Consider the following 24,444-nt stretch of genomic DNA (forward strand, 5'->3'; position numbering starts at 1 on the left):
ATATTTGTGCTCATGACAAACCTGCTGAAAATACTACATTTGACCCAGCATCTAGAATTCTTTGGGGACTGAGCTGTTATCTTGCAGATGAGAATCAAATTTAATACCAACCAATATTTTGAAAAGCTATTTTATATAAATTGGTTTTTAAAAATATATTTTATATCATTTTCATGTATTTTTATTGTTTACATGCTGCATGTCACCTTGGGGAGACTACAGTCTTGAAAAGCAGCTTTGAAACTGACTAAAATAATATAAATACATATATTGTACAAAGTGAGGGAGAGGAAGGTTTAAAAAAGCATTGTGCTACACAGAAGTCAACATGAAATAGATTAAGTTTCTCTTAATTTCCTGTTGCCTTGGTGTCTTGTATTTGGGAGAAAGGCAGGACATAAATCTAATAAACTGAAGATACTGTATACCAACATGTTTGAGGGATGAGGAGAATACATCCCTTTTGCCTACTACAAAAACACTAGCTAGGACCAACTGGCACATATCCTCTCTCTCAGAAGGAAGAGATGGTGTTTCCATTACTAGATGTTTCTGCGTAGCTGTATCTGAGACAGAAAAGCACTCCAAATTCTACTTGGCTCTTATCCCTCCCACAACTGCCACCTCTAGATACCATGGATTTCAAGCCATGAAAGGACACAGATTACTCTACACAGCGTGCCAGACTTCCACAGTCAGGAACCAAGGAAGCAAATAAATGTGTAACAAGAATAAAGTTAACAAAATGAGTGGAATTTACCTCCACCATTAGTTACAACTGTGTTCCCTCTGTGTTCCTGGTATTGACTTTCTCTCCTCAGCCTCTGTTCTTTTGTAATCTCTGCCACCCGTAAAGGAAGATCTGAAAATTCATCTGTTGGCTTAATTCAAAATAAACATGATCAAGACAGACACGCTGACTCACATGGTCTTCCATCAAGTTTAAGATCTGGACTACAGTCAGTTCCCACAAAGAGTTCCTCACTAACTACAGAAGGTTAAAGGGTATGCAGCTAAAACCAGAGTCCAAACAATATATAACTTCTCTTTAATTTTTATATTTGTTTTTGCACCCTGCTAATATTAATTTTTAAGCAAGTGAAGGCTTCATAGTTCAGACTGAATGAGTAAATACCTTTGAGTATATTACTCAAGGACAAAAGGAATGTTTAGAAGTGGTGGTAAATGACAGGTTCACAGTTCTAAAGCAGGTTGAGCAGAAAGAAAAGCTCTAGCGCAAATAAAACACATCACTCCTGTGTATTTGTATAGCTGGACAGCACTGGAGTCTCATCCAGAGTCCAGTATGTAACTTTAAAATTCCTTACGAATAGTAATGGTTTGAATGTTGTACTATGACTCTGGAGACCAAGGTTCAACTCCCCACTCAGTCATGAAACCAAGTGACTTCCCCACTGGCAAGGTAACCTTGGGCAAGTCACATGCTCTCAGCCTCAGAGGAAGGGAAGGCAAACCTCCTCTGTACAAATTGTGCCAAGAAAACCCCATGAAAGGGTCACTTTAGGGTTGCCATAAGTTGGAAATGACACAGCAACTACTTTAATGCATCATAATATTTTGTATTTTAATACGATATTTACTAGACATGCACTTGTACTGTCAGAGCCTATAAGATTATTCTTGATTTATTATGCTGGTTTATTAATTTATTAAGACCACTGACTAGGTCCTTTTTAAAATCTCCAAGTAAGAGAAAAAATATACAAGATATTTAACTTATTCTTAAAATTCTGTGAAGCACTGAATCTGAGCAATTCAAATTTACTGAAAGAAATCAACTGAACAATCCGCAAAAAGACAACTATGACCATTTTGTTTCTGAAACTTCCTTTAATGCCTACCACAACTTCATTTCAAATTAAACTTTTAAATCTTTTCTCCCCTTATACGTTTAGTGTTGTAAAATAAGAAGCAGCACAAACTATGCTATTTACATGTCCCTCCCCGACCCTGTTTTGTTAGTTTCTTTTCAATCTGAGATTTGAAAAGACATGCTGGCTTCAGTCTTAGGCGGCTTTAAAATAAGTGTTTCAAGATTACAGCCCTCTGAGTTTTAGCATTTAAGCTTTCTACTGCTGCTGTGCCTTGTTTTCTTTCCCTTTCATATAATTATCCTCTAAACAAAAGCAAACCAAGTACACTTACTTCATTTCCTGACCACCTTTTGTCTCCGCTGTCCACACTATTGAAGCCAGAATCCAGTGCTCCATATGGTCGGCTGGAGTATAGTTCCTCCTGGCTGTCAGGCACATGAAGTTTTAGTTATTTCACTACCAAAGTAACAGAGAAATTCTTTGGGAAAGATTAGATACCCGACACCACCAGGGGACATTTTCAACCTGTTAGTCATAGAGCATTTTCCATGCATAATGGGATCCTGCTAAAGAGGCCCTATTCTTCCAGGCTAAGAAATGTTCCTTTCTGCTAGCCAACTGTTTGGAACCTCTATGTAGTTGCCTTAATCTCCAAAGCATTCACTCACACCAAAGCTTCAAGCCCTGAGAACCTTACAGGAAACCACCTCAAGAAATATACCTTATCAACAAACCAAGATCCCCCAGTCATTGGGATATTCAAATAATAAAGTGGGATAATATTATTATATTGCTATATCTTTGCTACTCTCCTTCTATCACATTTTCTTTCATTCTCGCCCATCTTAAAAAATGACTACCATATATACACGTGTACAAGTCAACCTCATGTATAAGTCTAGGTAAGGTTTCAGAGTCAAAATCATGGATTTTGATTTGACCAGTGGATAAAACGAGGGTAAAACTTAGGGGCCTATAAGGAAGGATGGAAAGGGGGAAATACCACTTCCATCCCTCCTTCTCTGGACCTCTCCCAACCACCTAACATAGACTCCCAAGTGCTGGAGGAGAGGTTTTAACATCATAATAATAAATAATAAAACTTTTATTTCTACCCCTCTTTTTGTAAAAACAATCAAAGGGGCTAACATCAGATTGAGAAGGAAAGCAAGTGGTGTTAAATGGAGGTTTTCTTGCATGGGAAGAGAAGCCTTGTAAATCAGACTGGGAGAGAAAAACACAGTGGCTTGAGGCACCAAGAGCAGGGCATCAGCCTTGCTTGTTTTAGGACCTTTCTAAGCAGTACTAATTACTGACCTGTATATAAATCGACCCAGGATTTTAGGGTCAATTTTGGGGCATAAATTTCTTGACTGAAATAAGATAACCACAGTTTTGTAAGGCCAGAGAACTCAAGTGTTTTGGAAATTCACAAGGTTCCCTAAAATGGGTATTAGTTGGACTTTAAAACCTCTTAACTCCAAATGTATATGATGCAAGCAATCAGATTTTTTAATCAGTTAAAACTTTTAACCTCCCTGTCAACCAAAACGCTAAAAGTAGCTTGTAAAAATCTGGAACATGCTTACACACAACATGGAAAGCAATGCTAAAATCACTTCAGTGTTCTGCATTAAGACCCTATAAAAGTAATCAAACGTATTTCAAACCAGTCCCCAAGGAGCCTGGACATAGCTTTCATTCATTAAAACTAGTCATTTTACTGCCATCACAAGACACCATATGCACGCTATTAGGAGATGAGTGAGAAGATACAGAGAAGAGTGTATGTATGCAGCAGTCTCTCTACTACTCTACATATAAAGAAGTGACTAGACAGTTCAATACCACAAGTATCCCAGACACTGTATTTGGAAACCACCACAGACAGCAACAACATAAAAAGAGACTCATCTGACCCACTACAAATGGTCATTTAACAAAGGATTGGCTGTCTAACTGGCCCTTGATGCCCCAGGGAGTTCTGCAGCAAGACAGCAACAATGGGCAAGTAGGAAGTACAGCCAATGCTGCAGCCAGGCATTGCTAATTGCAGGTCATTCTGTGGCTGGTTGTCACTTTCTTTGAAAAACTGAGAAGCCCTCCTCCTTGGAAAATAAATTTGCAATTATTATTACTCATAAGGCACCATGTTTACACACAACAGAAGGCTTTACTATGAAGCACTGCTGTCTAAACAGGGCAGCTCTCAAAAAGATTATTTACACAGAATGAGTAGCAAATATTAGTACTGCTATAGCATGATCTATTTCAAGTCAGATGACATGAAATAAACCATATTTCTATTTATTATTATTTTTTTAACATGGTCCACCTTGGTTCTCTTCTGCTTGTGTGAGTAGTATTAGGGCATTCTACTCTGAAGTGGTGCCACTGACAACAGAGTTCAGCGTGTGCACCTGTAATCAGTTTGTTACACTGTACCTGTTTGTAACCACACAAACAGGTACAGCCTAACCCCAGTATCTGCAGGGGATCCATTACCATGGTTGTTGCAGATAAATGTAAACCACAGTGAACAGCGAACGCTATTTTCCGGTGGATGCTGACCACAGAATTGCGCTCGAGGACCTCCAGATGCCTAGGGAGACCTTGCTTTCCCCAGACGCTGGTAAGTAAAACTACTGATCCTGCTGATATGGGGTGTGTGTGTGTGTGTGTGTGTGTGTGTGTGTGTGTGACTGTGTTCATGAATTTCACCATGTAAAAGCTGAAGGACACAGAGTTCCCCATTCTGAGAATCTCCACCTGTATTTGTATTTTAAAAACAGCCATTGCCAAATACAGTAGCTGTGAGGGCAAGTCTGAAAGCAAGGCAGCAATGTCTGGTAAAGCCTCTAAAGCTGAAAATGTCTAATCTCTATAATGTCCAGGAAGTAATTTGAACAGGGTTTCTTTAGTAGTTACATGGTAGTTCTTTCTAAAGAATTCACCATCTTTTCCCATGACTACCAAAAGAATGACCTATACAAATGTAAGTGAATTTGCTCAATTCACTTGATCTCTATGTTGCTACAGTGATCCCTCACATTCGCTGGGGTTAGAGACACAAGAGCCCTGTGAAAGTGAAAAAAATGCAAATAAACCCCCCACTATTTTTTACCTGAGAAAAAAACCCTCTCTAGGCATTTGTAAGTCTTCCAGTGCTGCCAGATGTTGCCCATAGAATTGCACTGGAGGGCCTACTCTCTCTAGGAATCTCTAGATCCTCCGGTGTGATTTTTGTAGACAGTGCCCACAGAGTTGAGCTGGAGGGGCTAGAGATTCCTAGTCAAATCTGTGAATAATCAAATCCGCAAAAGTCAAAGCTGCAAATGTGGAGGGCTGACTGTATTTCATTACAGGTGGGTGTAGTTCTTCATGTGCTGACTAGGACATAGGGCATTTTAATGATTTTAAATGCTAACTTGCACAAATCTACTCCTGCCTCATTTAAATGTTACAAGATACTGGAAATTTTTCTTTTTAATCAATTTTTATTGTTTAATTGTTCACCAGTTGTGGAGATTATTATAAGGACAAGATGTAAATTTAATTACATAAAAGTGGAACCTGGAAGGAATTGACATTATAAGAAATGATGAGAGCACAGGATGCCTTTTCATCTGTTCTTGTGGCTTTAAGATTTGCTTTTATGCTTAGTTTTGTGTGTGAACTCATATGTCACAATGAAACAGAATCCTAAAGAATCCTGGCTTGCTGTGAATGAACCAGGAGGAGGAAACACACTGGTTAAGTGTTGCAGCTGCTGCAAGGTGGCGTAGCTAAACAAACCACAGTCCTTTCATTCATGGTTTGTTCAGGGGGATGTCTGAACCCAACCGGAGATGGAACTCTTACCCTGTTCCCATCCTAACAAGTCAAAGCACTGTCTTATTTTGGGTTCAGATATCATACTAAGCCAGGAATGGGCAACAGTTGTGGGTCAGCAGGTCTCTGCACAATGGAAGGAGGTCTACATACTGAATATTAAAAGAAAAAGTGTGTGTGAGAGAGAAACCCATGAGAGAAATTGAAAATGGGCTGAGCCATGCTGTCTTCTTCTCTGTCCAGCATACCAATCAGATCTCTGATATTTTCAGCAAGAGAAGGAAGGAGAAAGAGAAAGCATAGAATCCTTGTATATTCCATTCACCACCAGGAAATACAATCTTCCCCAAAATCGATTAGAGATTTTTTTTCAGGAGCCCAATTTAGCTGTTACAATGAAAGCAGCCTTTCTGAACATTGCTATGTACCAAGATCAAAGACATTTTGCCTGTTGAAGAGTGTGTGTATTGAGACTGCCCTCTGTTGCAGTGTGTCTGCAATCTGGGCAGGGAGGAGAAAGCAAGCAAGCAGGTGGGAAAACTTATTGGCCAAAAATGATTATTGCAAAAATGATTTCATAGAATCATAGAATTGTAGAGTTGGAAGAGACCACAAGGGCCATCCAGGCCAACCCCATTCTGCCATGCAGGAACTCTCAATCAAAGAATCCTCATTGACAGACGGCCATCCAGCCTCTGTTTAAAGACCTCTAAAGAAGGAAACTCCACTACACTCTGAGGGAGTGTGTTCCACTATCGAACAGCCCTTACTGTCAGGAAGATCCTCCTAATGTTGAGCTGGAATCTCTTTTCCTGCAGTTTGCATCCATTGTTCCGGGTCCTAATCTCTGGAGCAGCAGAAAACAAGCTTGATCCCTCCTCAACATGACATCCATTCATGTATTTAAACAGGGCTATCATATCACCTCTTAACCTTCTTTTCTCCAGGCTAAACATCCCCAGCTCCCTAAGTTGTTCCTCAGAGGACTTGGTTTCCAGACTCTTCACCATTTTAGTCACCCTCCTTTGGACACACTCCAGTTTCTCAATGTCCTTTTTGAATTGTGGTGCCCAGAACTGAACACAGTATTCCAGGTGGGGCCTGACCAAAACAGAATATAGTGGCACTATTACATCCCTTGATCTAAAGACTATATTTCTATTGATGCGGCCTAAAATCACATTGGCCTTTTTAGCTGCCGCATCACACTGTTGACTCATGTTCAACTTGTGGTCTATTTGGACTCCCAGATCCCTTTCACATGTATAAGTCTCTCGTTCAGCCAGGTGTCACTCATCCTATATGTGTTCATTTCATTTTTCCACCGTAAGTGCAGTACCTTACATTTCTCTATGTTGAATTTCATTTTGTTAGTTTTGGCCCAGTATTCTAGACTATTCAGGTCATTTTGAATTTTGATCCTGTCCTCTGGAGTATTAGCTATTCCTCCTAATTTGGTGCCATCTGCAAATTTGATGAGTATGCCCCCAATTTTGTCCTCCAAGTCATTGATAAAGATGTTGAATAGCACTGGCCCCAGGACAGAGCCCTGTGGGACCCCACTGGTCACTTCTCTCCAGGATGAAAAGGAGCCATTGTTGAGCACCACTACTTATATTCTCTCTCTCTCTCTCTCTCTCTCTCTCACACACACACACACACACACCACCCACACAGGCTTTAACATACGGAAGAATGAGACTTGAGAAAAAAGCAAAGAAAGCTCTAGAAAAATGTCTGTGTTGACCTCACAGTGAAATATGTTCTCGGATGTCAGGCCCAGACAAGGAACTCTTTGGCAAGTTCCCCTTTTTATTCACTGTGCATCACTCAGCACTACATAACAGAAACACAAACTGCACTCCTAGCACCCATCAACTTAATTTAGCAACTCATAATGTAGCTGACTGTGTAGGGATTTACTAGGCCAAGCCAATAAGAGAGTATGCCAAGAATAACACCGCCTGCTGATGGGAAATGAGGCATTTACACCTGTGGTTAGACCAGTCCATTATATAATCCTGTACAAAAGATTAAAAACACAGAGTAACATTAACTAGTGATTCCCCACACACTATAACCAACAACAATAACAACAAATAAAAACAAACCCAAAACCCATTAATCATTTAATACAGAAAGCAAAGAACTAAAATTTCTCCAAATGCTCTCAAAAACAGTGGATATCAAATCTATGCACACTCACCAAGACCCAAAGCCAATTGGCCGTCTGTCATAATCTGGAAGATCTGGTGCTACCTTGCATGCTTCCATATTCAGATACTTAAATATGTGGACTTTTCCTTTTATGCATATCTACAAGAGAAACAGTAAAATATCAAGGAAGTTTAAAAGCAAAAAAGGAATAGTTTGTATCAGCTGTGTCTCCAAATCACCATCATGTATTAGATAACGATAATTTTGATTAATATAATTATATTTTAATAATGAGAACCAGTGTAAGACAATGGTTTAAGTGTTGGACTACGGCTTAGGGACGCTAGGGTTGTATCTGCACTGCACAAATAATGTAGTTTAACATTGCCTTAACTGCCATGGCTCCATCCTACTGAATCCTAGGATTTATAGTTTGTTGTGGCACTTGAGCTCTCTACCAGAGAAAGCTAAAAGTCTCACCAAACTACAAATCCCAGAATTCCACAGCATTGAGCCATGCCAGTTAAAGTGGTGACAAGCTGCATTATTTTTGCACTGCAACAGCAGCCCACAGGATTCAAATCCCCACTGAGCCACAAAAGTCCACTGGACATCTTTGGGCAAATAACATGCTCTCAGCCTGAGAGGAAGGCAATGACAAGCCTCCTCTGAACACATCTCACCAAGAGAACAGGTCAGAGCCCCAATTGTGGGGAAGAAATCAGATATAAATAAATCTCCTCTTCCTCCTCCTCCTCCTCATTATCATCAAGTAACCAACCAGTCCACTAATAAAAACATTAAAATAATCAGTAAACTAAGTGACCATAGGAGGAGGAGGAGGAGATTGTTGTTGTTGCTACTATTAATAATAATTTCTGGAGTACCACAGCTAGGCTGCTGAGTTCTTCAAAGAAAGTGTTATAAATGAATATATTTTCTGCTTATTTTAAAAACTAATATTTATATTCCACCTTTTATAATCAAAGAACATCAAAAGGGCTAGTGCAATTAAAATTGCATAACAGAAATACAATTTCTATAGTAAAATCACAAGCCTAATAAGTTAACTGGTTTCACTGTCTCTATTTCAGATGACTGCAGCACTAGGAAGGAATTATCAGTCTAACACAATGAAATGAGGATGCAGAGGAGTAGCAGCATACAAATATCCCTCTAGGGATAAACATTCTCTGTATGAGTTCCCATAGTTCTTGTAATCACAAAGATAGTGCCTGATTCAGCTGCCTTTGCTGCGAAAGCTAAAACCATTAGCTGCCTGAAGCTGTTAAACTGTTCTTGCTCAGGACTCTGAGATGTCCTCTGTGAGCTGAGGAGCTGCTATACCGCTTCCAGAGATAACACACTTTTTAAAGAAAATATTCTGGAGAGCCCTTGTTCCTGGGATCCACATCCATCATTATTATGGATTTTTTTTCTTTACAGTCTAATTTGTTATGAAAGGATTTTAGTGAACCTTATTTTTTTAATACTTCACCTTCTTTACTGTGATGTGTCTTGAGTGAAGGGGAATAATTTTAAATAAATAAATAAATAAATAATAAATAATGACAGGCAATTCCAACTTATGGCAACTATGATAGAGTTTTCTTAGCAGGATTTCTCCAGAGTGTGTTTGTTTTTGCCTTCCTCTGAGGCTGAGAGACTGTAACATGCCTAAGGCCACACAGTGGGTTTTCATGGCTGAGTCAACCCCCAGAGTCATAGTCCAAAGTTCAAACCACTACACTACAACCACTGCATTACACTACTGTGTCATCCCGGCACAATAAAACCAAAACAGTCACCCCTTCAAGTCCGTGCACTTGAGATCTGTGAACTTGGAAATCCATGGAGGGGCAACTGCCATTAACGGCAATGGGGAGCGCATCCATGGCGGGCCCCCACATGTACGCACCCCATTCAAGCCTATGAGGCTTGAATACACGCAATATTTGTAACTCGCGCGGGGGGTGGTGGTGGTGGTGGTCTGAAATAGTAACAACAATAATAACAACAACGATGATGATGTCAACATTTCCATTATGCTAAATTCTGTGCTATGACACTGTTTACTTTTAACTGATACACTACCAAGAATGCAGGGTAGAGTTCATATGTAAACATTTATCACCTATCCAAGAAGGAAGATTTTGAGGGGAAGGCCTGCCTAGTGCTTTTTAAAAATCTTTCTGTTACGATAGCAGTGGATTGCACTGTTTTCACTGTATAACTTATCCATGTACAGATAGAGCCGTTAAGAATCACTCACAGAAAAACCAAATCCAAAAGCGCATCACAATATTTAAATGTCCCCATTCCTTAAATAGTATCAGTATGACTAGCTCCCTAAGCAATTTGCCTGCAAAGAGCACATTCAAATTATAATAATTATGAAATAAATATCATAATATTAAGAAAGTGTAAATTAAGCTAAAAAGTAAATGCAAATTTTTCCTACATCAGACTTCTACACATAAAGAGAAACTGTACTCAGGTCCAGTTTAGTGTTGTAACCATCTTCTTATACATTTAATTATTACATTACCTGTGCGGGGGGTGACTGGAGTGGGTTATTATCTAGGGTGATTGTCTGTAAGTGCCTGAGGTTCCGGTAACAAACTGGGATTGTTGTGATTTTATTGCAGGAGAAATCTAAGCGAATCAAAGGCAGCTCAGCCAGCTCTGCAGAGGTACACACAGGTTAAAAAAAATGTTTTACTCAGTCAATCCACTGTAAAAGAAACACAGCATTTGCATGGATGATCAAGTATCTAAAAAATAAAAGCAGTCACACATTTCTCTCCCACAATTCTTACCTTCAGGTAAATGTACCAAGTGATTTCTCCGGAGGTTCAAGTCCCGCAGAGAATCCAGATTACCAATCTGTGATGGAACTGTCTGTATTTCGTTACAACTCACATCCTGGGAAACAGAGAACAGGAAGGATCAGTTGCTTTAATAAATTTAGCTTGTTTATTGTAGTGTGTCTTTGTATGAAAACACCATTTTAGCAGCTCAGAGTCTTGGCCTATAAAGCATCAAGGCAGGCACATTCCCTGCTTTGAAGAAGTCCAGATGGATGGACTCAGTCAGGGAGGTCACAGGCCTGAATCTGCAAGACCTAAGCAGAGCAGTGGAGGATGGGGGGGGGGGGGGGCTTGGAGATGTCTCATACACATGGTGGCCATGAGTTGGGGCCGACTTGAAAGCAGCTAATAACAACAACAATAGCATTCTATAATGTCCCAGTTCAGTCTTCAGTTCACAGGAGTGCAGGGAGCAGAGTTAGGTGAAGCCTCATCCTGAGATTCTGAGATACTGTTGCTGTCAGTCAAAGTAGACAGCACTGGACTAGAAGGAAATGTGGTTTAACTCAGCATAAGGTTTGAATCCCTGCTCGGACATAGAAACCCACTGGGTGACCTTAGATATGTCACAGTTACACATTCTCAGCCTCAGAGGAAAGCCATGGAAAACCCTCTCTGACCAAATCTTGCCAAGAAAACCTATCAAGTTTTCTTCATGTCACCATAATTCGAAAGCGACTTGAAGACACACAATAACACCAAAACTGCTTATAAGTTCAACCTATTTAGATTGGCTACGTTACCTTTGGGACTAACTGCGCAAAAGAAGTTGTAGCATGACCTTTGGTTGATTTGTATCTGAGAAAGTAGACCAAGTCTATGAAAGCTCATGCTACAACTTCTTTTGCACAGTTAGGCCCGTTACAGATGCGCATAAAAGTATGGACTGGGTCCATATTAGGGTTAGAAAGGGGCGTCACTTCCTGACGCCCCTAACCCTAGTACAGACCCAGTCCGTACAAAATGGCGGCACCCATTCTACACGGGGGCCGCCATTACGACGTCACAATTGCGCCGCCTCTAAACGGGGCAGTGCGGTTGTGACATAGTGGGACCGCGTGAGGGCGCCTAGAGTGCCCTTTCTGTGGCCCTGGAAGGAGCTCCGTTTTGGAGCTCCTTCCAGCTTTGCGTCGCTGGGCGCAGCCTTTACATGACTGCGCCCAGCGACACAGAGGAGAAAGGGGCCAAGCGGCCCCTTTCTCCTCCTCCCCACTGCCATCGGGTGTCCTCGGGGCTTGAAGCCCCAAGGACACCCCTTTCCAGGCCACGGGGAAGCGCCCTTTTGCAGCTTCCCTGCGGCCTGCAAAGCGGCGGATTGGGGCCTCGGAGGCTGCCGTTGTGGGCCGGTTACAGGCCACCCCAAACGGGCGGTCTGTAATGCGCCTTAGTCTAAAAAGTTGCTACAACTCTGCATGCTATATATATATAGTTGCATAGAGATACGTGATAAGATGCAAGTACCTGTATTCAAGCAAGTGATATGGCTCTCAAATACAGCCCCCAAATTACCAAAAACTCCTGCAGTTCAACTGAGTTACATTATCTAGTTCTGCTAAGGAAACTGTGAGCTAGCAGTGGTAAATGGATGCACATATTCAAAACAGTAAGAAAGCAGCTACCAAAAATTGCTAATCCCCTACTGGTGACATACTTTGGAAGCAAGACAGTACAGGGCAGAAATACATATTAGGATTATACAGATACACCTTGTAATATTGTTGTATATTTTTGTAGCATTAATCCTCTAAGGTTATCCATGGCCCGGTACAGACAGGATTATTGGGCGCCCTCGTCATGTGCTAGGAGTTGGCCGAGGGGACTCCACCCACACGTGACGAGGGTGCAACAATGGCAGCGCCCTGTACAGATGGGCGCCACCATTGGTACGTGCAGGACGCTTAGCATCCACACGTCACGGTGCCATTATCACCCTGTGAGTGCGCCACTGGTGCACTGCAGCGTCATAATCACGCTGCAAGAAGAACCCACTTTTTGTGGGTTCTTTTTGCTCCATGGGGAAGTCCCGCGGTCTGGAGGCTGCGGATTCCCCACGGAGCAAAACTAAGCGCCGGCTGACCACCCTTTTTGGGCGATCTGTACCAGGCTTAAAACAGTCTTTAAAATATACCTAAAAACACAGCTTCAAATAAGCATTCCTGAAAATTCCAGTTATAAATCTGCAGTTGTTTAGTTGTTTCTTCTCCTCCAGTTATACATTTGCAGAAAACATAAAACATTTTCATGTTTCCAGTTTCCAATCTACATCTGAAACAAAAGAGGAGATGCCGACCTGCCATTTCAACAAGGAAAAGTCTATCAACTGCATGAGTCCAGTGGTTCATCTTCAAGGCCCAGAAGATGTAATTCCCACATCCCTTCAATAAGCACATGGGATTAAATCTCTGAAGGTGCTACAAGAGTAGCCAGGTAAAGTTAATCTAAAAATTAACCTGGGATAATACATAGATGTTACTAGGACAACTTTTACATCAGGGGAGTACCCTTTGGCTCAGCTGTGAAACAACTTGTAATTTTAACCACTACCTTCATGTATCAAACAATGACATCCACCAACTGCCACTCAAAAAAAAATGCGAAGGATTCTGTGAAAAGGATGAAGTATGCACAATCAAAACTGTGTTCTGGCTCTCCTCAGTGTGTCACCATCTCATAAACTAATTGAGCATTTACTTTAGCAACTGACCATAACACTAGACTAAGACAACAAAAATCTGGCAACCATCCCAACTAATTCAAAGAGAGCTGAAGAAAGCAGTATGCCAAGCTTTAAAAGCAGTACACACCAATAACATCCAGCCTGTTGCAACTGGGTTAGAAACAGGGTTTGTGGGACACAGAGCACAGATAACCTCCAATGATATCAAGATATTTGGGGTGTAATTCTTATCTTGATTACTGAACATATGGGCAGTATTTTGCACCCTTCCCTGGCTATATGGCTTCAATCATAAAGGACATCTGTCTAGCATTAATCAGATTGGACAAAAAACTGATGCTTCATCTATAAAGGCTGAAAGAATTAAGGAATTAAATGCTGAACTAGTAATACACTTACAAGCTCCATCAGGTGTCTAAGCTGTCCGATTTCTTCAGGCAGGGAGACCAGTTTATTATTGCTTGCTATCAAAACTTTCAAGGGTAGGCTGCACAGATGAACTGGCAATGTCGAGAGCTGATTCCGGCTGTCCAGGGAGAAGGAAAAAAGTAAAAACCGTAACCGTCAAAACACAAGAGGAAATATTATCAGTTCATGTGCAGCATGAAAAAACAAACAAACTACAATCATGTCAGAGCATAAGAACACCATGTCAGTTTTGGCACATGTGACTTGCACCTTGGGAAGGGGAAACATGAGAATTTGGTATCCATTTTCTCTAGATGCATTTGAATTACAGATACTAAAGCATAAAGCAATGTTTTCGGTCACTCATTTTTAGATCTATTTACAGCATAAGAAACAGTGAACAGCAATATTGTAATAATGTTTAATCCTTAGATCAGGCTGCACAGGGGTCCCAAAAGGCTGTTTTGCTGCCCCCAATGATTCTGCCAGTGCTGATTTTTTAAAAAATGAATTGCTTCCTCCCTTTTCTAATCATGGAGGTAAAAAGAGACCCACGTGGGCATTTTATATTTCCTCAAGGAAAAATAGGGGGCTGCATCTACACTCTCACCTCTGTTTATGGCCCAAACAGTGGGCAACGCTAATTTCTTTTACATTTACTCAACAAACTGGATAAATTCAGAGGAGGGTCACTAGTATTGGCAAGTGACCTGGTAGCAGATTATGAAAAGGGGCAAAACAAAGTTTGATAAAACGTGGTAAACATATTACTAATACTACAAGAATCTCTTGTTGAAATTTAATCTAGTGGACTCAAGGAGATTCACCAACCCAGGTGAAAAAGATTATACTTTCTATTCTTCAAGACATCTCACATACTCAAGATTGGATTACTTCTTTATATTAACACCCCTTGCTTTGGATATAATGGGAACTGAAACTGGGCAACCAACAATTTCAGATGATTCATAATTATTCTTAGCACCCAGAGAACTATTAGAGACCGTATACTCCACCATGGAGAATACTAATTTGCTCATACATAGCAAGACTTCAACTATCAAAAAATCACTAATACAAGGCAAAAAATCCACCAACCACTGGAAATTGAAAAATTAGAAAAGTGCCACAAAAGACAAACAGAAATAAAAATTTACAAGCAACTTGTTTGCAGAACAAAACTTAAATGTTTAGAAATGAATAAAGTATCAACTTCATAAGTACTATGGATTTGGAAATAAAAATTCTAAATTGTTAGAACATAACATGCTTTTAAAAAAGAAGAAACTACAGTCAGCAATACCTCTGATAAAAACTGAAGAGGGAGATCAAATCTGGGACACAAAAAAGGTAGGAGTACATTTTAGGAAATGCTTTGAAGAAATTATATTCAAGCGATTGTACTCCTACTTCAAAAACCAGACAGTATCTCAATGGTGCATAAATTACTAAGATCACTGACAAACATCAGAACATTTAACACTCCCTCATTCAAACTGAATAAAAGATGCAATTGATAAAATAAAATAATCAAACTCCCAGGTATTGATGGTTTTGAACATTTTGTAATAAAAATAAACATTTACTGATACAAAAGCTTCTTGATTTGCTCAATAATATTTTGGCGGCGGTGGCAGCAGGGATTCCACACTCTTTGAGAATATAAAAGTAACAGTGATTTTAAAACCAGGGAAAACCCCGAAGAATCTTATAAGCTAATATCACTGATAAATCAAGATGCCAGACTATTAACCTCCATCATGGCATCTTGATGTAATAAATTCATAACTAACGACATTAATCAAACAGATTTTACACTCAGAAGACAGATGTCAGACTCCATTAGACACAAATAATACACTTCTGGAAATCTCTATCTAACAGACCTCTCCTCTAACAAATATGTCAGGGGATGCCTACAAGGCATTTGACAGTCTTGAATGGAATGTCCTGTATGAAGTCCTACAAAAAATGGATATGGGAGAATAATTTATCTACTTCATTAAAGATTAATACTCAAATACTCAGCACTCCAGCACCACATCTCAAATGCATTTATTTTCTTTCTATCCCCTTTCCTCACTGTCCAGCTCTCACATCCATACATGGTAATAGGGAATACAATGGCTTGTATGATTCTAACTTTTGTGCTGAGTTGTCTATCTTTGCATTTAAGAGTCTTTTCTAATTTTTTCATAGCTGCTCTCCCCATTCTTTCTTTTTAAAAATCCTTCTTCTAATCTAAACAAAGGGTGGAAGTAAATAGGCGTTTGACTTCCTGAAAACCTTGGTAGAAGTAATGTATGTGGCACCTGCTAACTTCCAGATAGTGCCATTCTATTCATTTACACTGTTTGAAGTCAAGGCAGAAGGACAGAAAAATCAACCGCAGAGCACTGTGGGAGGCTTGCAGAAAAGCAAATTAATTTTTTGTGGTCAGTGTAACAGCTCTAAAAATGTAACTATCCAAGGAAAAAGATGTGACAGGTTCCTTCGTGATGAAAGTTCATTGCTCAGATCCTACAAAGTAAACTATGGCTAAAAGGAGATGCCTCCTTCAGGAACCATGTCAGACAGAAATATTTTGGCATTAATGGAAATCTGTAATACCAAAGAGTCATTTCAACAACAGTGAAGCCAAACATTGATTGATCTTTGGCCTGTTACAGACTGCCAAAATAAAGCTGCTTTGGGTCTCTTTGGAAGTATGCTGTTTAAATGATGCATGGGTCCTAAGAGTCTGGAGATCGCGCCAAAGCCACACTCCATTCCTAAGCACTGGACTGCAGCTTTGGTGCAGCTTCCGGATTCTTAGGATGCATGCATCATTTAAACAGCATACCCCTAAAGAGACCCGAAGCAGCTTTATTTTGGCAGTCTGTAACAGGCCTTAGATAACTTGTTCAGGGGTAGTGGAAAGAATTACATGGGTTTTCCAGTGCACCTAAACAGTGCAGGCATGGTCAGTAAATTATTAAAAGACCCTTCCCTCCCTCCAACCTGAACTTCTTTGTTAGCAACAGAAATAGCATTTACATTTCTATACCACTTCATACTGAGCTAAGCAGTCTCTAAGCAGTTTACAATGTGTAAGCCAATTGCCCCCAACAAGCTGGATACTCATTTTATTGACCTCCGAAAAAATGGAAGGTTGAGTCAACCTTGGAGCCTCTTGGGATCAAACTCACAACACTGTGACTGCAGTACTGGCATTTATCCACTGCGTCCCCACTGCACATTACTCTAGCAATGAATGACATTGGTGGAACCTGTTCATTCCGATGGGAAGCTCTGAAGTCTGTTTGGAATTTACTCTATCCTCTGGCCCATCTGTATGGATGTGAGAGCTGCACAGTAAGAAGTTAATAAAATGAACATCAACTCGTTTGAGATGTGGTGCTGGAGAAGATTGCTGAGGATATCATGGACAGCCAAAAATACAAACAAATGGATTCTTGAGTATATCAAGCAAGAAATACCTCTACAAGCCAAGATGATCAAACTCAAGCCATCATATTTTGGCCACATCATGAGAAGGCATGAGTCACTAGAAAAAAAAATAATGCTGGAAACGGTTGAGGAAAGATGAAAGAAAGGAAAACTATATACCAAATTGATAGACTCAATTAAGGAGGTTATGGGCATGAGTCTGCGAAACATAAGCAGAGCAGGCAGTCTTGGAGATGCCTCATCCACAGAGTCTCCATGAATCAAGGCTGACTTGAGCACAGTTAACAACAAGAGCTAGTAAATGCCTTGAAGGGCAGAATTGCGGCAGAGGAGGAGGAGGAGGAGGAGGAGGAGGAGGAGGAGGAGGAGGAGGAGGAAAGCTGAGTCAGTGGCCATTAGGTCTGCCTTGGTTTTTGGGGGTTTTTAAATTATTTTTTAAAAATATAAAATACTTATTTTATTTTATTAATTTTTATTATTTCTTGTTTTTATTTTATTAATTTTATTATTGCTTTTTTCATTATTTTTATTATTAAATATATACACCCCTGTCTCATTTTTTATTTATTTTTTCATTATTTTTATTATTAAATATATACACCCCTGTCTCATTTTTTATTTATTTTTTCATTATTTTTATTATTAAATATATAAATATGGCCAGAAAGGGAAGTCCATTTCTGCCATCTGTCTAGGAATAATGCCAAAATGTCCTCCATTTTGATCTTGCCTTAGAAACATGCATTTAGATTAACATTTTTTAAAAAATCATCAAAAATTTTCGCCTGTCCTCCATTTTTATAAAACATGTCCTACATTTGAAAATGTTGTCCTACATTTGTCCCGGTTTGGAGGTCCTGGCTTATGGCAACCCTAGCAGTAGAGGACAGAGGGGCTCAGAGATGTCTCATACACAGGGTTTCCATGAGTCAAAATCAACTTGAGGGCCACTAACAACAAGAATTGGCCCATTTACCATGCTACGCACTATGCTACACCATGGGGCAACATCATGATGCCTGCTATTTTACCTCTCTGCTTTGGCACCAGTGGGCAGCTGGGTGTGTTTCTCTAATTGAGGTTTACAGATTTTAATAGTCCTGTCTGTGGGATTAAGGCGGGGAAATAACCCATCTCCAAGATACTATCATCCAGTGAAAGAAAATAGCTAAATCTTTAATATTGAAAAAAGAAAAATTCTATTCTTTTTAGTGAAAGAAATCAAACTCCCCACGACAAAAAACTCTTCAAATCGTAGGCTGCCTAGCGTCAATGGCAGCACATCATAAATATTCTGAAATGCACAAAAAGAGGAAGTTGTCGCTCTGACTCATACCCTTTTTTAAAAACACATTGTAAAACACAAAGGAAGCCAAGCAGAGCAGAATTGGCCCAACCACGGTGCCAAAGCAAACTCTATTACTTATTTTTACATTGTTTTAATTATCCTCGCTACACAAACATCATAAAACGCTTCTTGAAATAATACACAGTACTACAGAGTTCGCATTTAATATAATAGAGCACTTTCCTATGAAGTAAGCAGAGATTCAAGTCCATGTGATAACAAGCTTTTAAATGAATATGAAAAGGAACCTAATAGATAATTTTCTGACTTTATCACCCACCATATCCACCCAGCTGCAGCCTCTCACATATCACACTCCAATTGCAACCACAACAATGACTTGAAAAGTCAGAGGATTCCCCATTAGGTCTCTTCCAACTCTATGATTCTATGAAATAGGCCTACAATGTAAAATAAGGAACAGGAAACCTGGAATGTCCTGCCATGCTGAACTAATTCCTTGGATCACAGACAATGTTTTTAATTGAGTTTAGCCCCTGAAAATGGGTCCCGAATGCTTGAAATGTGAGATATGGCTTCCCTTTCCCACAGCGTCCCCCCGCCCCAACAATGCATCACTTTGGCTTATTTTTCTTTCCTTTTTTGATATAGCCTTTTCCAGCCTGATGAGTGAAAAACTGCACAATGTAGGATGCAACTAGTATTATGTCATGGTTACCTGATATTCAGAAATGTTAATGACTGCAAATTCAGAATGGCTTCTGGAATATAACGAATGCAATTCTGGTACAAATTAAGGCTCTCGAGGGAAACAAAGAGACAAGTTTCTGCAGGCAGCTCTGAGAGTCTGTTCCGTGACAAATCTGAAAGAGAAGCAAATACACAGTGTGAGGCTGAATGTACTGAAATGAATGGAGTACAATCCACCGCAGAATGGAATACAAACAGGATGTATGTGGCTAAAAAATCAGTACTTTGTAAATGGCAGCCAAGAAGGATAACAAAAATGAGTCAAAGTATAGTGTCTAGCCAACTGCCAAACTCCTTCAAAATCATACTTCTTTCCTCAAAACAATAATATTTAACTGTCAGTTAGATTTTTTTAAAAAAAAGAATAGTTACAAATGATTTCTGAATTGTGGGAAGGACTGCAGAAAAGGAGTTTTAGAGAACCATGAGCAACAGCAGAAAACAATGTAAAAAAGATTGTTAACATACAAGCACTGCCTTCCTATACACATTTTGCACACCCTTTAGGCAGCAGCAAATAGTCCTCCTTAAAGCAGAAATACCAGGAAGACAGGAGGCACCTCCTTCTGTACAGTAAGCAGAGAAATGGGAACTCCCTGGCTTACTGGGAGATAGCAGAAGCAGGCTTCATCTACAATAAATGGGATTGCATTAGAATGCAAACTACATTATACAGCATCTTCTGCATAGGTTTTAAATTCTGTGCCCTAGTTTAACTGATAGTCATTGGATCAAAGGTTCTCAAACTTGGTAAGGTTTCCTTTGTATTATGTTTCACAGGATGTCCTCTACCAGCTTAATTTCTTAAAACATACTGCAGATTGCTGTATTACGAGGTTACTTTACATGTAGGCTGCAACTGGGCTTGCTTGCTTAAGTTACAAACTTCTAGTGCTTGCTTTATGCTTGTGACACAACCAGAGTTAGGCTCATTTGTACTGGCCACACACACACACATTATAGTGGAAGCTATTCTATTCTAAAACACATGGCACATCTGTTATAGGGTGAATCATACACTCAGGTTTAGAGGTACATGACATAATGTTGGTTGGCTAGCAGTTACACATCTTACTACTTATGATGGGATCACAGTGATGAGAATAACTAGGAGAAGATGACACTATTACCCGATTCCCATGGAACTTTTATCCATTGTGTGTGTGTGCTCCGATTCATACAACATGAGATTATTTCAATCATTTATCAATTCCTCTAGGATCAACTCTTCCAAGTACAGTATAATCCAAATCCACATCAGACCAGAATGAATTGATTTGGATCAAAGATTACTTAAAATAATAAAAAAGAATAGTAGATTTAAATTAATGACATAAACCAGCTTTCCAATTAATTAGTTCATGTATCTCTTTCTACAACTGTAACTGCTACTAATGAAAAATATACTTGCAACTAAAACTGATTATAGAGCTAACACATCTTTTGAATGTGATATTTATACGCACTCATGCAAACAACTGTGAAATTAAGAATTTATGTATGGTTCTCTCTATATTTGTATGGTGTGATTTACAATATCCCTTACTCAAAGTGCCCAGAATCTTCTAGAAGCAAAGGTTTGGCAACCACTCTGAGGAATGTTCTTCCACCGCATGGAATGTAAATGTACACACTCTTCAACTGACAAGAATCTAAATATTCAAAACTTTCAAATTACATCTGCCACTGTGACATAATTATAATGCTTGACCTGAAAAGGTAGGTATTTGCCTTGGCTATTCTTTTAGACGCAAGGATTTAAAACCACACAAAAAACACAACAGGTTTTTTGAGAGAAATACCAACATATTTATAGGATAATTTAAGGAAAACAGCTACTAGATTGTTTATTTCTTTACATTTCTATAAAAGTATTCTTGTGGCCAAATTTATGATTCACATCCATTATATTATGTACATATATTAGTCAAGAGGGCCCTCAAATTCTCCTTAGTTCCTTGTAACCCATCTATATTATCCGTTTCCTATGGTAGGTTTTGTGTGGGCAGGAACCTATTTATCGGTTACAAAACTCTGTAAAACACCATGCACACCGGTGAAATAAGAAGTCTGGCACTATAACAGTAAACCTTTTAATGTTTTGCCATTTGTCTCCCCTTCATCTGCCTCCCAGATCTTCTCACCAACTCCATCTGCCCAAGAATGCTCTTGCCTCCTTTCTCTTGAACTGCAGTTGCCACTGTTTGGACAAGAAACCTTCTAGAAGTAATAGAAGCTGCAAAACACATCTAAGACATATTACAAGTCTCTGCTAATTAAAAATAAAACAAAGCAAAACTACCAATAAATATGAGTCTGGTGGCTGCGGCATCCCTCCGGAGGGAAAAAGGCTGCTGGCAGGCCACCCTTTTGGGGCGGTCTGTCCCACGTCATTGTTATTTCATTTGCACAGTTTTTGGGAAACCTGTTGTGGAGTGACAGCCAATAGCTTGTGGGCTGGCAGAGTTCTACAAGCCACTGACCTAGAGAATGATTCATTTTGGGATCCTATGCTCAGAATAAATTTAAAGAATAAACTCTGGTTGATCTTGGAAACATGATTTTGTGACCCAGTAAAATAGGAACGAGGTATCTTTTCCCACTCTGAACGTGGCAAATCTCAAGGTCAATCTGGGAAACATTTGATCTGACTGTATGTTTTCCTCTTTGGTGCAGCAAGCACTGAAACAAGGCCCCTTGTAATAAATATTACTTGGTTCCAAGTTTGGAGGATTTCCTGAAACAGGAGGGTAGGATGATCTCACGCCTTCCTCCTTGCTGACCAAGGCAAAAATATTTTTTGACCTAGGTTTATTTTAAAACCACAGGATTTAATGCATCTTATGAAACAATATCATTTCTTCTGCCCACAAACCTTTCTTTAAAAGGAACTCTTAACTCTTTTCATCCCCAGCTGGCATTGCTCCAGCTATGCATATTACTATGAAGGCTGTCACGGTGAAGATAGGATGGAGCATTGCACTCTACCTTTCCCAAGGATGGTCAAACTGGTGCATCCACGAGCTAAATTCATTTTGAGATCCTGTTCCAGCCAATAAAATAAACCTGTATGCTACACTTCAAAGAATTTTTAAAATTATAATTTAAAAAAAATTTCCTTGTGTCTTGATTTCGTGACTGTATGATCTTACAATAGACTACCTGTATTAATTTATACTTTTTATACTACTGTTTAAATTTATTATAGCAATATTTTATTAATGTTATAATTTTTTCTTGGTAGTTTTAGACTGTACGCTGTAGGCAGGCTTGTATTTGTATTTTGGATTGTTCTGCTCTGTAAAGTGCTCTGTAAAGCTTATGGCACTCTTTGTTAAGTTCATTCTCTGTGCTCCCCTCCTACCATCTATAAAACGGGGAAATGACCTCTTTCACATAGATGCTGAAAGGATAAACAAAAATCCTGACTTCTAAGGCATTATGAATCAAAGATATCCTCCCATGGAAATTCACCTACATTATAGATGATAAGAGTGTCAGATCTAAAAATAAACCTCACAAAAGGAGGATAATCTGGGCTAGGGCTCAGCATCTTCCCAGCCTTGTCAGAACAGAGGTGGGCTTAGATTCTTTGCCTTAGAAGGATATAATCTCTTTCACTGTCAAAATGTACAGTTAAGCAAGATCCTGTCACTTGTTAAACACTATGAAAGATGATCGTTTTGTAAACCAGCTTCATGTTGATACCTTATGTAATCTTAACTCAGTTCTTTATGTTCAAATGCCTATATTATATATAATTATCACTTGAAAAGCAAAATAAGTCCTCCAATCACTTTATAACATATGCAAAAAGAATGACAAACCGTACAGCACATTGTACTCTTAGCCTAAATACCCTAAAAGGCAACATATGCCATCTGATCTTGGAAGACGAGCAAGGTCAGCCCTGTTAGTACTTGGATAGGAGACCACCAATGATACCAGGGGCTGCAGGCTGTATTTCAGAGGAAGGAACTGGCAAAACCGCCTCTCATGTACTGACAGACAACTTGAAGGTGCACACAAGTGCATGAGCACGCAGATAGACACAGACACAGACACAGACACACACACACCATCAGGAGAATAAGATAATTTCCAAAATCTACAAAGGAGTGTCACACTTATTAGCTAGTCAAAATGCACAAAATGCATCATGCAATTTTTTGAAGTTCCACTGACTTCTTCATTAGGTGAAAGATGTTAAAAAAAAAAACCACACAAGAGGAAGAAAAGTGACAGTGGCGCGATACATACTGGCAAAATATAGAGTGGCGACGGCGGCAGTAGGGTTAGGGAGCATGCACCATTCAGACACTCCCTAACCCTAGTACGTACTAGGGTTAGCCTAGTACGTACTAGCAGCGCAAAATGGTGGTGCCCTGTCTACAAGAGTGCTGCCATTTTGACGTGACAGACGCTTAGTGTCCATGCATCCCGGTGCGTTTGTGATGCTGCAAGTGCACCATTGGCGCACTGTGGCGTCACAAACGCGCTGCAAGAGGAACCCACTTTTTGTGGGTTCTTTTTGCTCCACAGGGAATCCCTGCGGTCTGGAGGCTGTGGCTTCCCCATGGAGCAAACCCGGGTGGCAGCAGATCACCCTTTTTTAGGCGGTCTTTATCCCACCAGTGTCGGAATCACAGGCCTACATGTTGTATAGATGTTGTTTCTGCTCTTGTTCAGTTGGAGGAATGATAAAGTATGCAGAGGCCATGCCTCTCTTAATCATGTGGGGACTTAGACAATGGCTAGTAAAATTTAAACTGCATGGCAGTAGAAAAGTAATCCTTCTTGGGATCCAGGGTGGCCATGTCTCTTGTGAAGCATTAGGTACAAAGTGTCAGGACGTCAGCAGGTATATGTCCTGTTGTTTCTGACCCTTGTGGAAACCCTAAGGTGAACCTATCATGGGGTTTTCTGGGGCTAAGAATGTGTGACTTGCCCAAGGTTACTCAATAGGTTTCCATGACCAAGCAGGGAACCAAACTCTGATCTTCAGAGTCGTAGGACAACACTCAAACCACGGCACCACACTGGCTCTCGTTGTTGTTGTTGTTATGTGCCTTCAAGTAGTTTCTGACTTATGGTGATCCTAAGGCAAACCCATCACAGGGTTTTCTTTGGCAAGTCTCTTCTATTAAAAGATGCTTA

At 39.8% G+C, this 24,444-nt stretch overlaps 1 protein-coding gene across 6 annotated transcripts in view; it reads right to left on the bottom strand.

Moving 5' to 3' along the window:
• The window catches only part of LRCH3 (leucine rich repeats and calponin homology domain containing 3), a 114,187-nt gene that overhangs the window by 53,334 nt on the left and 36,409 nt on the right, over positions 1-24,444 (bottom strand). For all 6 annotated transcript variants that reach the window (XM_089508631.1, XM_089508626.1, XM_089508629.1 and 3 more), the window contains exons 2-8: positions 19,256-19,400; positions 13,770-13,896; positions 10,643-10,748; positions 10,372-10,508; positions 7,873-7,982; positions 2,167-2,260; positions 761-881 (exon numbers count right to left, since the gene is read on the bottom strand). In XM_089508631.1, the coding sequence (XP_089364757.1) occupies positions 761-881; positions 2,167-2,260; positions 7,873-7,982; positions 10,372-10,508; positions 10,643-10,748; positions 13,770-13,896; positions 19,256-19,400 (840 nt within the window). The remainder of the gene's footprint in view (positions 1-760; positions 882-2,166; positions 2,261-7,872; positions 7,983-10,371; positions 10,509-10,642; positions 10,749-13,769; positions 13,897-19,255; positions 19,401-24,444) is intronic.

The sequence above is a fragment of the Sceloporus occidentalis genome, unplaced genomic scaffold (genome assembly GCF_023333645.1).
Source record: "Sceloporus occidentalis isolate IW3139 unplaced genomic scaffold, rSceOcc1.0.p SCAF_2, whole genome shotgun sequence".
NCBI classification, from domain to species: Eukaryota; Metazoa; Chordata; class Lepidosauria; order Squamata; family Phrynosomatidae; genus Sceloporus; species Sceloporus occidentalis.